Source organism: Ambystoma mexicanum, chromosome 13 (genome assembly GCF_040938575.1).
Source record: "Ambystoma mexicanum isolate Mex_15411 chromosome 13, UKY_AmexF1_1, whole genome shotgun sequence".
Classification (NCBI taxonomy): Eukaryota; Metazoa; Chordata; class Amphibia; order Caudata; family Ambystomatidae; genus Ambystoma; species Ambystoma mexicanum.
Genome location: NC_090938.1, coordinates 198,977,052 through 198,992,970, shown reverse-complemented (window position 1 = coordinate 198,992,970; position 15,919 = coordinate 198,977,052). Strand labels below are relative to the sequence as shown.

The window sequence follows — 15,919 nt, the reverse complement described above, 5'->3', positions numbered from 1 at the left end:
ATTGCTCACACTCCCTCCTCTGGTCCAGAGCCATACGAGTGAGTGCCTGAAGACCATGGAAATGGCTGCAAGCGATGCCTGGTACAGATCCCAATAATACAGCATAAGCCCTTCCTGCCAGCTCATGAACACAATATTGTAAGGAGATAATAGCGATGCACCTCAAATGAACAATGAACAATGCAGGAACCCTTTGAATACACAAGAACACTGTAATACACTATTGTGATAACATGCACCTCCTCTAACAATGCCCCTCAGACTTAGACTGCAGAATCCCATGAACGTTCACTACTGAAACAAGCCGCACTTCTGCGAAATCATAATGTCTTCATGCATTCTTGCATGTGTTCGCTGTACCTCTGAATAGTGCCATGTTGTTGCAGATGGCAACGTACAAGCACGGCGGTGCTTGCTTCTTCTGGACTGCGAGTGGCATGGGAAGTAGAACGTGAATGTGCCAATCCACGATAGGAGAAAGGCTGCATCTCTAGCAATGCTCCTCAACCATGCCCTCCAGTGCTTGGTCAACCTACAGCTCCACCGAGGCACCTCAGTCCTGCCCTGCAGCACCCACTGCTTGAGCACATCTGCACGACACATATTTCCAATGTGCCTGGCCCAAAGGGAACTCAGCAGGGTGGTGCTTCTGGGAGGTGGTAAGTCAAGTGCCGAGGGTGACTGTTGACCTCTCTTCCATGAATAAGCATAGAACACTACTACCCATAGACATTGAGAGAGTGGGCGTGAGGTTGTTAGGGGCGGGAACTGGAAGTTAAGGATGGGGAGCAGAAGCCGGCGAACCCAAGGGACAGTTGCCATGAGGTAGGGAGATTAATTAGAGAGACATCAAAAAGTGAGAGACGATTAAATCTTAGAGATAGGAGAGAAAGATACATGACTTGGGTTCTGAGATAAAAGGCGACAACAGAGAGGAAAAGGAATCTCAACAACATCTATCTATCAATCTATCTGTACTGATCTGGAATAGCACAAACCTTCACCAGACGTAGCACGGCGCTAAACAGATACAGACAGCAAGGCGAAATAAACATTATGCGAACAGATCCGTCTGGCTTTAAAGAGATTGAAATCATGGGTAGTCTGAAGAGAAGCTGGAAGAGGGTTCCAGAGTTACGGGCCAGGAACAGAAAAAGCACAGCCACCAGTGCTATCTAAAGGATAACGAGGAAAAGAAGAGCCGAAGAGTCTACGCGCAGCGGCCATGTTGAACAATAGAGGGAAATCTTCTCTTGTAAGGATAGGCAACCTGTATCATATTATGATTGGTATGATATGATTGGTTATTTATAACGTGCCTAATACCCAGAGGTTTCTAAGCGCGGACCCGGAGATCGAACCTGTGTTGCTCAGTGTCGACTTGCTTTCAAGGCGAGCACGTTGCCCCTGAGCTATCCTCCCGAGACATGCGTGATGGATCACACAGAGCGATTTAAACTGAATACGAGCCGTGACAGGGAACCAATGAAGGCCCTGGCGGCTGAAGATACTGACTGATCAGAGGATACGCCTGTAGCTAGAGGGACTGCTGCATTCTGCAGTATTTGTAAGCAATGTAATAGATAGGGCGGCTGAGCTTACAAGGTGGCATTACCATAGTCAAGGCTGCCATGTATAGTGGCTGCAATGACAATAGCATGAAATCCAGCAGGAATGTCCTGGATTACTTTCTTCTGTTGTTTCATTTTCAGGAAGCACTGGTCTGAGCATCGGGCGAAAGTGAGGTCATGGTCTTAATGCAGGATCTTGAGCCTGCTTGCCTGGGTCTGGGACAGAGCCAAAAAAAAGGAGGCCAGACGACTGAGGCCCAAAAGAAGAGGAAGAAGGAGGACCATCACCTCAGTCTTATCTCTGTTGAGTTTAAGCCAATTTAGGCTGAATATCTATTCACTCACTCACTCACTTGCTCATCAGTCTGCTCAATGGAAACCAGACACAGGAAATAGTCAATACGATCCATGCATACTCTTGCTATGGGGAGGGGTTACACAGAACATCTCAGCCCAATACATTTTGTTGCATTATACTCTCTACAACATATTGTCATATGGTGCACCAGCATTCACGGGCTCAGAAGGTCACCCATTCCACTGCACATCCTATTCCCACATCCCACAGTGCCGCCATCATGGACCAGAAACACTGTTATAATTGAATGCTCGCGACCTACTGTGCACTATGCAAGTGTATGATACTAGTGGCTCACTGAGGTTTTCCATTACAACTCCCATGATCCCCTGACACATGGGCTAGCCTGAATAGGGTTGATGGGAGTTGCAGGACAACACATGATGCAGGCACAGGTTGCATACACCAGCTAGAGACCCGGCCTTGCAATATCTTCGCAAGCCCCCATTCCCCATCCCATTTAGACCCCTTGAAATGCATACAATTAGTAGCTGAAATTCCTGCTATTTCATGAGTTCAGAACATTTTTTAAAAATGTAATATGATCTAGTTAATCAAGTTAACCTTACATATGAACAATTACACATCAAGACACATATATGTAAAAATATCGACATATCAGCGTATTTCATACATGATAAAAGCAAAGCACAGAAGATAAGAGAGAGAACATAGCCACAACTATTTAAAATATAATAACAATTGCATATTAGCAAAATACATTATTACACAATAATACTTCCCAAAATGCATCCGCTGTTGTGTATCTGAAGGAGTAACAGCAGTGCAGCTGATGCATACACTGCTGTGTATCTGATGGAGTAATTGCAGTGTAACTGATGCACACTCTTCTGTGTATCTGACGCAGTAACTGCAGTGCAACTGATGCATTACCTGCTCTGCATCTGAGGGCATAACTCTACAGTACAGCCAATGCTCCTCTGCTGTGTATCTGAGGGTGTAACGGCAGTGTTACTGGCGTAATCTCTGCTGTGTATCCGAAAGAGAACCTGCAGTGAAGCTGATACATTGTCTGCTGAATACCTGAAGGGGCTACTAGGGTGTAACGTGTAACTGATGCATCATCTGTTGTGTATCCGATGGAGAACCTACAGTGGCACAGATACGTTGTATGCAGGGCACCTGAATGGGTAAACGAGGCATTGTCTGCTGTGTCGTATGCAGGGCACCTGAATGGATAAACGAGGCATTGTCTGCTGTGTATCTAAGTGAGTAACTGCAGTGCAACTGGTGCATGCACTGAAGTTTATCTGAGGGAGTAGCTACAGACTAGGTGATACTTCCTTTGGTGTGTATCTGATTGAGTATCTACAGTGCAACTGATTCTAACTCGGATGTGTTTCTGAATGAGTGTAACAGGTGTATGATCTGCTTTGTATCTGATGAAGTAAGTACTGAGACAGCAATGCATCCTCTGCTGTGTATCGTAAGGAGTAACTGCATTGCAACTGGTGCATTCTCTGCTGTGTATCTGATGGAGTAACTACAGTGTGACAGGTGCATCCTCTGCTGTATATCTGATGGGGTTACTGTTGGGTAACTGATGCATGGTCTGCTGTGTCTCTGACAGAGAACCTACAGTCTCACTGATGCATTCTCTGCTGTGTATGAGATGAGGCAATCATGGTGTAGGCAATGCCACCGCTGTCTATGGTGGCATAACTATGGTGTAATTCATAAACAGGTGACTGTTTGTCAGCTGTGTAACTGATGCATTGGGCACACAGTATAACTAACATTTCCTTTCCAGCCTGATTGATGGACCAACTATTGGGTAATGCATCCTCTCTTGTGTATCTAATGGAGTGAGTCTGTTGAGATCATGTATTGTCTATTTTGTAGCTGAAGCTGTGTCTTCTCCTCAGTAACAGATGGACCCTGTTGTACCTTCTGAGTCTCTGCGATAATGCTGTGTAACTGGTGGAGCCTGCTGTAACTTCTCGCTATCTGTTCCCATAGTCTATAACGGATGAGACCAGGTGTAACTTCTCACCATCTGGGAGCGCTTGGTAAATAATGGGCCTTGATGTAACTTGTAACCACCTGGTCTCATCATGTGAAACTGAAGGACCCTTCTGTACATTTTCACTGTCTGGCTCATGCGGTGTAACTGATGGGGGTGTTGTTTTACATTCTCACAATATGGGTACATGCCGTGTAACTGATGAACCTGCTATATTTTCTAAACATCTGGACTCATGCAATGTAACTAGTGGGACCTAATGTAACTTCTCACGATCTGAGCTCATGCTTTGTAAATGATGGGCAGTGATGTGCCTTCTCACCATCTGGTCTCATGCTGTGTAACTGATTGACCCTGCTGTACCTTCTCACCATTTGGATTCATGCTATGCTGTGTAACTGATGATCCCTGCTATACTTTCTAAACATCTGGGCTCATGCAATGTAACTGGTGGGACCTGATGTCACTTCTCACCATCTGGTATCATGCTGTGTAAATGATGGGCAGTGATGTACCTTCTCACCATCTGGTCTCATGATGTGCAACTGATGTACCCCGTTGTACCTTCTCACCATTTGGGTTCATGCTGTGTAACTGATGTACTTTGTTTTACATTCTGGTGGACTTTGATGTACCTTCTCACTTTCTGAATTGCTGTGTAACTGATGGGTTTCACAGTCACTTCTCACCATCTGATCTCACACTGTGTAAATGACAGGCTCCTTTGTACATTATCGACATATGGGATCATGCAGTGTAACTGAAGGACACTGCTGAATCTTCTCACCTACTGGGTTTGTGCAGACAGCTGTTACCTTCCACTGGAAAATTACCCTTATGCCCTTTTGGTGCAAATTCTTTACACCATTACTGCATGTGTTAACAGAGCCGCCCTTTCGTTTTCACCCAATATACCAAGACATTGACTTTTCTACAATGGGTCCCATAAAGTGCCCTGTGCAAATTAGGAGATTGTGGCTTTTTCATACTTCACATCTAGGGCCGGATTACAGAAACGTTGCACCAATGCAAGTGCAAAGTTGCACGGTATTAGCACTAGGGCAACTTTTACCCTAGTTTTAAAAACACTGGGACATATTAGAAAAGCATTGCACCTGGACGAGTGTAGTTTGGGATGTCATAAGCACGAGGGCAAAAATTCAACCAGTGCAAAAAGATTTTTCTGAATGCATTTTTGCACGAGGGCAAAGTGTGCCTTTTTTTTTTTTTTACACTAGGGCAATTTTGCCCTACAGCTTGTAACAAACTACACTTGGCATGGTGCAATGGCTTTCTAATATTTGCCAGTGTTTAAAAAAAAAAATAGGGCAAACTACGCTAGTGCTAATACCGCGGTAAAAAAACAAAAACAAAAAAATAACACTTCTACTGAGCAGCAGCTCCACTTCAAGTTCAACACATTCGTCTAAGGCAGGACGCCTATTTTATTCTTTAATAAACAACACACCTTTGCGCTGCTGCCAACAATATTGCCACAAGCCTGCCCCCTCTAGCCTACCCCCTCTAGCCCATGGGTAACCCGCCTACACACATCCCCTGCGAGGCCCCCAGGCCCGTCCAAGGAGGGTCTCGTTAACGATTAACGTCGGCTGGCTTACCTGGACAGGGCAGACCAGTTCCTTCTGCTCAGAGACATCGCGGCGGGCGAACGGCAGCTGGCAAATGCCTGCCCACTAAGTTTGAAGCACTATACTTTCTTTCTCGGACGCTGCCCCCTCCTAGGACCGTCTCATCCGACAAGTGCAGAGGCAGCAGGAACCCAAACGCGAAGAAACCACCCTTCTGTGGACGACTTCTCGTGCCAGGTGATAAGGCGATGCCGCCTGCAGAGGTGCTCGCCCTTCAGCCCCCCTGCGTCGCTGTTCCTCGCTGCACCTTCACCCTGGAGGCTGCCCGTTCCTGTTGCTCCCAGATCACGTGGCTGGCTTTTTTTTTTATCGCAAACTCTGTCACTGCTTAACTGTAATTTGTCTATTAGCAGCTCCTAGCAAAATAAAAAAAAAACAAATAAAAAAAAAGTGCTCAGCCAGTTCTGTAAGTAGGGTGTGACCGAGTTTGTACAAAGTGCACCTTTGTGCTGAGTCTCCTACCTGCCTCTGAAAACACGTATTGTGTTGTTCCTCGCGTTGTCGCAGACTGGGCCGTCGAACCTTTCTCCGGTGTTCCCAGGTCCCTTTTTTGGGTGTGTGGGGAGGCCCTCCCTTGGTGGGTCCTTGCCTCAGGGCTTGTTCGACCGGCCTGTTTCTGAAAGACAGGGTGCTAACCAGGGGTCGAAGTGTACGAAAAGAAGTAGTGGAACTATGTTCCCTGCTGGCCTGCACCCACTCCCCGCAAACCCCATCACCATGTCCCCTTCCACACACAATACACCCCCCCAAACACTTGCACCTACTGCTTAAGGGAACATCCAGTCAAGTGCACTGAAGGCGCAAGTGTCAACTTCTTCCAACACTTTTATTTTAAAACGAAACCATTCCGGAACGGTTTCTTTTTAACATAAAAGTAGGAGCTGTAAAAGGTAATTTAAAAAAAAAGAGGAGCACCGTTCCCGACCGCTCCCGCTCACTTCGACCACTGGTAACTGCTTCTCAGCACACACCTGCGGCGGCAGGGAAGGAAAGACGCCCTGGATGTTCACATCCCGGTCCTTGTCACTCGATGCGCGAAGAACCGAATTGTGAACCAGTCTCCCACCTTGCCTTCGGGAAGTAGACAATCTCACTTTATTTTGTTAACAACTGAAAACTGTATTGTTCCGAAAGGAGAGATTGGCTGTCTATTAGATTTGATTGCAGTCTGGGTCGTGCACTTTGAAAACTATTGGTCGTAGTGCCTCTCGCTCCATGAACTACAAGTACCAGTAAGCATCTGAACATTATGGACTACCATTCTTCTCTCTCTTCGGCTGGCGCCTCCCTCTGGAACAGCCTCCATGCCTTTCTGAAACTTGAGGAGAACCATCTCCGGTTCCAGAAGCATCTCAAGACTTTCCTCTTTGCTTCTGCCTTCTCTCTTCCTCTTCCCTGCTGATCTCCTGTCTGATATCACACTGGGCTCCTGGCTACCCTCTGAACTTCGGGCCCAGGTCCCTGCCTGCCCAGTTGCACACCTGCACTGCCTCCTGGCAACCCTTGCACTTGGGTCTGCATCTGCAACCCTACAGTCCCCTTCCCTGTACTTATCAGCCACTTGTCTGTACTTAACCCTTGCGCTGCCACCTGTTGGCCGCACTACTTGTTTTTGATCTTCTGTCCTGCACTTGCCCTTCATCCCCTTCCCCTGGCACCTTTCCCCTCCCCTCTCCCTTTCACTTGCGCGATCTCAATGTCACTAGGCCTAGTAAGATCGTTGTCTTTGTCCTCCCTTTGTTCCCCCCCTTGCCTCATTGCGCCTTGAAATACGTGTATAGGCGTGTTATAAATGCCATATCATAACATATCATATCACTCATTACAAACACTATCACTTGTTGGCCTTTCTGGGCCAGAACTTGTCTGTTGATCCAAAAGGTGAGATGCTTTTGAATCGGCCATCAGTTGAGGGTCCTGGAAAACTTTCATTAATGAGGTCACTTTTGTGCCATGACACCCTGTGACCACATGAAAGTGGAAATCTTCATTGTAATGGTTCACTTGCTTATTAAGTTTGGGACACTTCAAACTGTGCAAATTCACCTGCAGTGCCAACGCCATCCCTTGCCACTTCCAACAAGGGCCAACAGCCACATCTCTCTGTCGCAGCAAGCACATTCCCAGATCACGGCCGTATGTACTGTTCCTCTGGAGACAACACATAGATTACACATTTGCCTATGGGCCACCAGATGCCTTCATAGAGGTCTCAGGGTGCAAAGAAGATTGCATTGGAAAGGCCAACCCTGCCACACTAAGTTAATCACACTTAGAAGTCAGGCAGCCACGCACTTGCCTCCTTTATGCATCTTCTATCCCCCTAACCACAGCCCTATAACCGCAGTCAAGGGCCACCTCCTTTAACAAGTGATCTGATAACTGGGACATCTGACCCAACAGAGGAATTAGTGATGTAATGTCCAGAGGCCTTTGCACACTGGGACAGTGCCATCGATTCTGTTGTTGTGTTCCCTTTCAACTAGGATTGACCATAGTAGGGACTCGTAAAAATAGCAACTTAAATATGCCAGTGTCCTGTATGCTACTCTCACCTAAGACACCTCCTTCAGAAGCTCACTATCCCAATGTCCGGTTTCATAAGACATTTCAATAGTCCTGGTGGTGTTCAGGCTGCACCGCTCCAGACCATACTCCGCTAACATATGCAAGCATGTTCGGCACTCCATTTACTTAAAGGGGTAGTTTGGTCAGAAATCGCATTGCCTCAATCGATCTGGGATGTGTTTTAGAGCAAACATAGATAGTTCTTAAAAATAATTCCAATGCAACGTGCCCAAGTTTTTCTAACTTTAACCCAAGATGGGTGCCGCCATCTTGTGCTAATCTTATCTGATGATCCATCACCTTAAGTTCAAGTGCCCTTGCGGCACTAATTCAGATCACCCGCCCCTCAAGCTGACATCACTAGAAGCTCACACCCCTTTTCACAACGCCAATGCACGTCTCATGTCAGCGTCCCCTGTGCACAATCTATTGACGTGTCTACATGGAAATGGCAAGACCCCTTGTTCCTCAACAAGTGTAAACAAACCCTTTTTCTGATCACACAACGTTGGAGGTCTTTTTTTCCTTCATGTCAGTGCATTTCATTTGAGCTTCCCTGACTTGTTTTTGCTCTGGTTAGCTATCTGCCAAGCATGACACACTGAGAACCGGTACTTATACTGCCTAAAATGAATTAACTCTGTAGTCACTTTTCATTTCTTATATTATGGACAAATGTCTTTACCAAACCATATTTTAACAATTGTCCATGCAAACTTTTAAAGTTTGGGCCTATTCATCTTGTCTTTTCACAATGTGTTTTTGTAACATGGCGGTTTCTTCGCTTGTCTTTCTTTGACATGTTAATGGTAAAACTCTTTTCTTTACTGTATATAACAAACAACATTTTTATTTACCTCACTGTTGATACTGTGCTTCTTCACTATTCAGGACCCATGGCAACAATTCAGCCCTACCAGTACGAGCCAGAATATTCAGAAGAGGAAATCTTTGAAAGAGAAAAAAGGTGAGTGGATGTAGAATCAGATGAAAGTCCTGAGGATCCATCACCGAAGCCTGAACACAGTCGCATGGAACATGTTTCCACCTGGTGTATCTGCCATCGTTGTGAGCTGATGACTATTCGGGTGGAGAACTGCTGTTGCAGAGAAAACTCTGGCTGCTTGGCCTACATTGCTGAAGAAGACACACCAGCGCTATGGGTTACCAAGCTGCATAACTTCAGGGCCGCCTGCCTTACAAGATCCATGTTGTGAATTATGATGGTCCTTGAGCATGAACTTCGAGCTACAGTTCGCCCTCTTAATCCAAGTAACGAGCATCTCACTTTACATATGTTGTGTGTTTGGGGAACAAGACGGCTAACATAATATGTCGTTCCCCTACATCAACATAACTTTGATGGATCACTGACAAAATAATTTTTCTGTAAATTGAATGAATTCGAATCTTAAACCAGTGTTCATGTTTAGATTTATTGTCCGAAAAAATAAGTTTCTTTCACTTGGAAATATCTCCCAATCTGTTTTTGCTGGAATGTCATTCACATTTCTAATTGATCCCTACTTGAAATCACAAGTACTGTCAGTACTATGAATGAAAAGGTACTTTTTAAAGCATTACAATGCCTTTCATTTTACAAGGTAGTGCAAACAATCAAAATGCAATTATTTGGTTCATTCAACTAAACTGTTTCTGCATCCCTTACATAGGTGGTACAGACTTGGGGCATATCATGAATTTACATACTAGATTCATGGAAGACTGGGATTTCGCATTTGATGAACAATACCTGCCTGTGCGGTTCGAGACACTCGCGATGAACTCTCCAGTGACCATGGACAATACAGTAGATTTATAAAAGACAGTACCTCAACCATAGCAGTATAATTTGTAGCGTCATCCACTTCACCAAAATAAATAACACAGTTATTAATTAGGAAATCTGAACAGTTGTTAGACTTTTCTTGTGAGTCCACAACAAGTCCAAGAGTATCGTAAAAGATTGGTGTGCTTTAACAAGTTTACAGGCCTATCATGCTACACTCAGAAACATCCATCCCCCCTCTGCTATCAATGGCTGTTCGCACCTGTGGGCATGCACTCGCAAAGGGGGCTGGGAGGATGGGAACTCTCAAGGTGCTGAACACCATGTACACCACAGAGGGTTCTTTCACATGGGGACCCTTATCCACATGGTCACCCCAGACTCAGTGTCTCCAGACTCCCCTTTGAAGACCCCCGTCCCTGCAATCAACATATATCTGTGTCCTTGGAATGTGTTCTGGGCCTACAGTGCTCGCCTCATCCACATCCACCCCCCCTTCTCTATCAATGGCTGTTTACACCTGTGTGTGTGCACTCGGAAGGGGGCTCGGAGGATGGGAACGTTGAAGGTGCTAAATACCCCAGACTGAGTGTCTCCAGACTCCCCTTGGAAGACCGCGTCCCTGCAATCAACATATGTCTGTTTCCTTTGACTATGTTCCGGGCCTATTACGCTCGCCTCATCCACATCCAGAGATCGTATCTCTCCAGCACTGAAAGCTCTTCACTGGCTCGCCGTGGCTGCAAGGATCAAGTTCAAGACCCCCACCCGCTATTAATGACAGTTTGCACCTGTACCCACATGGATGTGGATGTGCACCCGCAGTGGGGCTGCATGGTGGGATTGAGGAGGTCAAACATTGTCATAGGCCCTTATTACAAGTTTGCTGGTCCGGAAACAACAGTGCTGGTAAGCTTATCAGCACCGTTGTTTCCCGACAGGCAAACTACTTGTCTGCTGGCGGGTGCCATTCTGCCCGCCAGGTTTGACCCTGGCAGGTGGACCGGCGCCCACCAGCAGTCTTTCACGGAAGCACCGGCACTGTTATTAACAGTGCCGGTGCTTCCGTAGTCCCCATTCCAATGGAGTCCTATGGGACTCCACTGAAATGGGGATAAACATTTTAATGCTACCTGACTTACGGGATCGCCGGGGCTATAATGCCCAATTATTCTGGCAAGTCAGGCACCGGTAAATCAGACTCGTAATGAGGGCCATAGAGTCCTTGTGGGTGTGAAAGAACATGTCAGACATTCACATACAAAAAGTTTACACCATTATCAACCGTCCTATGCATTTTTATCTCTGTAATTAGCACATAACATTACACAGTATTGTTTCCAAATGTGATCTTTCATAGTGCATGTTTTCAATGCATGTTTGCTTTAGGTGGCATTTTATAAAGAGATAAAAATGCATAGGACGGTCGATAATGGTGTATTTTTTTTATTATGAAAGGAATATGATTTTTGATTTACTCACTGTGATACTTTTTTAATAAGATTATTTATTTATATTTCTTTAACAGATCATAGGAACAATCCAACAATGCCTTCTTCTATCGTTTTGGGTTACACTAATTACAGCCATGCTAAAAGTCAGAGTACAGTCCTGCATGCATTTCCAAAGGATTTAAATTTAATATGATAATGGCTCTTGAGCTGCGAATTTCCAGTTTCTGAAATTGAAAGCAGAGCCAAGGATTTCTTGGATGACGTGTGTTGGGGTGATTCGCAGGTATCCCAGGTATTCCGTCCGACGCCCTAGGGCCCAACACCCTTCCCCAGAATAAATAGAGAACTGTAGTTTATTACAAAAAAATCAACAGGGATCAACAAGACAAACAAGATTCTCGAGTACATCTCAACTTTACAATGCGTGCTCCCTGGTTTTGTCGTGATTTGTCGTCATCACCCAAAAAATTTATTCTGTTGCGTATTGGATGCTGAGAGTGGTAACCCATATAGATGTACCGTCTAGAGTTTATTCTACTGATTCCAGAGCGACCTCTCCTACAGTCTCACCGCTCGTTCAGTCACAGCTTCGACGGTATCAGGGCCAGTGAATCTGGGTGCGTCCCAACGGCGGACAAAATTGCTTATGTGGACTTGGTCCACAGGAAAAAAAGGTGGTAGCTTTAACGAGACTTCTGGACCGCTAACACTGCTATTTTCTCCATTGGCTTCAGGGCCTCCCTGGTGGTGTTGTTTCTGGAGAGAGATAAAAGAGGCACTAGCAATCAAGGAAGTAACATAATCATACATTTCCTAGCCTAAAACAGTCACACTACCCTCTGCATCTTTTAGTTCCCTAATGGGAGGAGCCAGGGGAAGTTGCATGAGACACCCTCTTACCACCTCATGTGGGGTGAAATGATGGTCAGACCCAGGCTTCTTGCACAATGAAAATAATTCTAAGGGTAAGCGGTGGAGCCAGTTTTTGTTCGTACTCTTTTTTGTTTTTGCGATGCACTCCTTCAAAAGGCAGTTGAGATGTTCACACAACCCATTTTCTTGTGGGTGATAAGCAGAGGAAAATATGTGTTGAATCCCCAGCAATGTTTTGATGTGCTTGAACATCTTGTTGACGCAGTGAGAGTCGTTGTCAGTCTGCAGGAACTCACACAGGCCCCATCATGGGAACACTTCCCGTACCAGAAATATCACTGCCCTGAGGGCGTCAGGATGAGAACAGGGGTCTTTCTCAATCCTCCGAAAGAATGGGCATACAACCACTATCATGTAGTGGTATCCCTGGAGGACTTGGATCATGTTGACACAGTCAACATGGAGGTGTTGAAATGGAACATCTGGGTGAGGTATGGCTCCTCTCACAACTCTCAATGTATGTCCTGCAGTAAACTGCTTGCAACCTAGGCAGTTGCTCATAAATTCACCCATTTGTTCTGCCAAATGAGGACAGAACCATGTTTCTTCAATATGGGTGGCAAGCACATCCTTCCCTGTATGTGTTGGATAATGTAACTGTGTCAGTGATGTGAGAAAAAAGGCAAGTTGCATGACCACTTTCCCTGTTTTGTTCGGCCGCCATAGGGCATCTGTTGGAGATTCTGTACATCCCCTAAAAGTCCACAGGCCCTTCTCATCCCTGGGTGAGGCCACATACAGCTCCAATATTTGTGTTGCTGGCAATACATTGCATCCCCGTTTTAGCATTATTGACTTTGCATAGTCACAGGCATGTGATGAGGCCTTCATTTCTAGGAGCTCTCCAAAATATGTGGCACACTTTGCTTCTGTGTCTGCTGCTTCATTTCCCTTTGAGACAGGGTCTTCCCCTTGCGTATGGGCTTGGCATTTCACTATGGCTAGTTTCTCAGGGTAATGTATAACTTCTACTAGCCTGCCATATAGAAGTGCATGCTGTACTGGTGACCCGTCAGCCCTCCTGAAGCCCCTCCTGATCCATCGTGACAGTCCTGAATTTACTGTGGATGTCACATATGCTGATCTGAGTAAATTGTCACCTCCTTTCTTCTGCTGTGCTCCAACGCCAATATTAAGACCACTAGTTCCACTGCCTGTGCTGAATAATGTCATGGCAATCAGGCACTGACCGCTACCTCACTGGTTCAATCCTCTCTTAGCCTCACCACTGCCATTCCTGTATGTCTGACCCCATCTGTCTGGTCACTTGTTGAGGAACCATCAAAGTAAAGAATGTCCCCCATCAAGTGAATCCTCCTGCACCTTGCGAGTGTCACTGCCTTCTTGCATGTTCTCTGTACAGTTATGTGCGTAGTCACCTTCCTGTAGTACGTCAGCGAGAAAAGTCACCAGAGTGACAAGTCTGCACCTCACTTAATACCTTAAGTCATGGGTTTGATAGTAACACCTCGTACCCCAATGCTCTCTGTGTTGTCAGAGTGCCTTTGGTCTTTCCAGTATTGTGAAGAGGGTATGCTTCACAAAAAGATTGGTACTGCACCCCATGGTAATACTTGCTGATTTGTCCACTGCAAATGCAGCATCAGCCAAAGCTTGTTCACAAGAATACTGTCCTCTAATTACTTGGTTAAGCTTCTCACTGTAGTATGCTAGTGGCTTGTGACTCAAGCTTGTCAAATGTGTCAGTACTGCTGTCATCACTACCCCATCGGAGTGTGAGAACAAAAAGAATGATTTTTTGTAGTTTGGGATCCCTAACACTGGAGCTGTGCATAGCACTTCCTTCAGCTTATCAAAAGCCTCAGTCATTTTGTTTGTCCATTTTATTATCTTGTATCCCTTCTGTGCTTCCTTCAGAGCACTTAGTAGAGGTCTGGTGTAAGTGTTGTAGTCGAAGACCCATGGCCTGCAGTAATTGCATAACCCCAAAAATCTGCATCTCCCTCTGTCATGGGTTTTGCTGTCCTGCGTATTGCCTCTTGCCTTTTGGGAGTCACCCGTCGACCATTTTGGGAGATCCTCCGTCCAATGCATAGCACTTCTTTCTGACAGTACTGTAGTGTGGTTTTGTCCACCTTGTAACCCTTGTCAGCTAACACTGGCAGTACTTTCTACCCGGTTCTTCTGTTGTGCTGCAATACAAAATGTCATCTATGTACTTTAGGACTGTGCTCTCCATCTGTATGCTGCCTAGGTCCACCTGGAGGAACCTATTGAATATGGAGGCTGACTCACAGTACCCTTGAGGAAGTCTTGTATGTTTCCACTTCTTGTTTCTATGCATAAAGGAAGTAAAGTCCTGTCAGTCTGGCAATATTGGTATAGAGAAAAAGGGATTTTCAAGTCTATGACTGTGAAACAGGCAGCTTCTGCTGGAATGCTGCCCAGAATTGTCGCTCGGTTTGAGATATTCTGCTTCTTCAATATGAGTGAGAGGGCACATGTCCTGTATGAAACGCTATGGTCCCCTTTTGCCTTCTTCACTGGGTACACAGCAGTGTTGCATGGTGATTCTGATGGTACTAGGATGCCCTGTTTCACCAGTGCTGAAATTGTCTCATAAATACCCTTGTCTGTTTCCTTTGATAGTGGATATTGTTTTACTCATGGCAACTCCTTGTTTCAGTTTTATTTTCACTCCTCCCACCCCCTTCAAAAACCCCACATCATATGGACTGGTGGTCAGAAAGACAGTGTTGCATTCAGCGCCATCGCCTCTGTGGTACCTCTCTGTAATGTTTCTTTATCCAGTATGTCACACTCATTTGAAACACCATCTCATGGTCTTACCTGTTGTCTCTGAATATCTTCATCTGTCACTGTTGTCAATCTATACCCCTTAGCTACGACAATCACTGCTCGCCATACTCATCATGTGTTGTCCATCACGTGTACTGCTATCCACTTATCTTCAACAATCATTTCCTCGATCTTCAGTGGCACTATTGTCCCTTCTGACTCTTCCCCCTCTGCACCCAAGGCTCATGGACCTGGCTCCCTGCACTTCCGAAGCTGATGCAGTCTCCACAGTGATCCCTGCTTCCAGCCCCATCTTCCTCGAGGTAGGAGCGGCACCACCCTCTATTGCCGTGTGACCCGCAAATGTTTTGAAAAAAGAAAAATGCTTTCTGACGGAGTGTGCGTTGATTTTGTTTAACACAGGCTTTAATCTGGGCATTATTTCCTTGTGTGCTTATTGCCCATTGCCCATCTGCTACGTTGCTACTGCCTATGAATGCTTGTCGGCCATATGTTTTGGCCTGGCCTCATGGACTTTCAGAAATGGCCGACATGGGCTTTGCTGCACCAGAGAAACTTTTATTTTCATTCACTTCAGCAGGCTTGCTGCTGATTGGGTCCTGCATTTGTTTTGCGGCCTATCGGGAACTGGCAGTCTTTAGCCGGCCCCCTTCTCCAAAGGCCCATTTCCTGGGCCCTTCTGCATCTGGTCCCTCTTCCCCCTCTGCACTCAAGGCTCATGGACCTTGCTCCCTGCACTTCCGAGCCTGATGCAGTCGCCACAGCGATCCCTGCTTCCAGCAACATCTGCCTCGAGGTAGGAGCGGCACCATCCTCCATTGCTGTGTGACCC

At 45.9% G+C, this 15,919-nt stretch overlaps 1 protein-coding gene across 1 annotated transcript in view; it reads right to left on the bottom strand.

Annotated features, from left to right (window-relative positions):
* LAD1 (ladinin 1) overlaps positions 1-5,867 on the bottom strand; it is a 225,579-nt gene extending 219,712 nt beyond the window's left edge. Inside the window, exon 1 of the mRNA XM_069633635.1 lies at positions 5,533-5,867. Coding sequence (XP_069489736.1) covers positions 5,533-5,570 — 38 coding nt within the window. The 5' untranslated portion in view covers positions 5,571-5,867. The remainder of the gene's footprint in view (positions 1-5,532) is intronic.
* Positions 5,868-15,919: the final 10,052 nt, after the last annotated feature.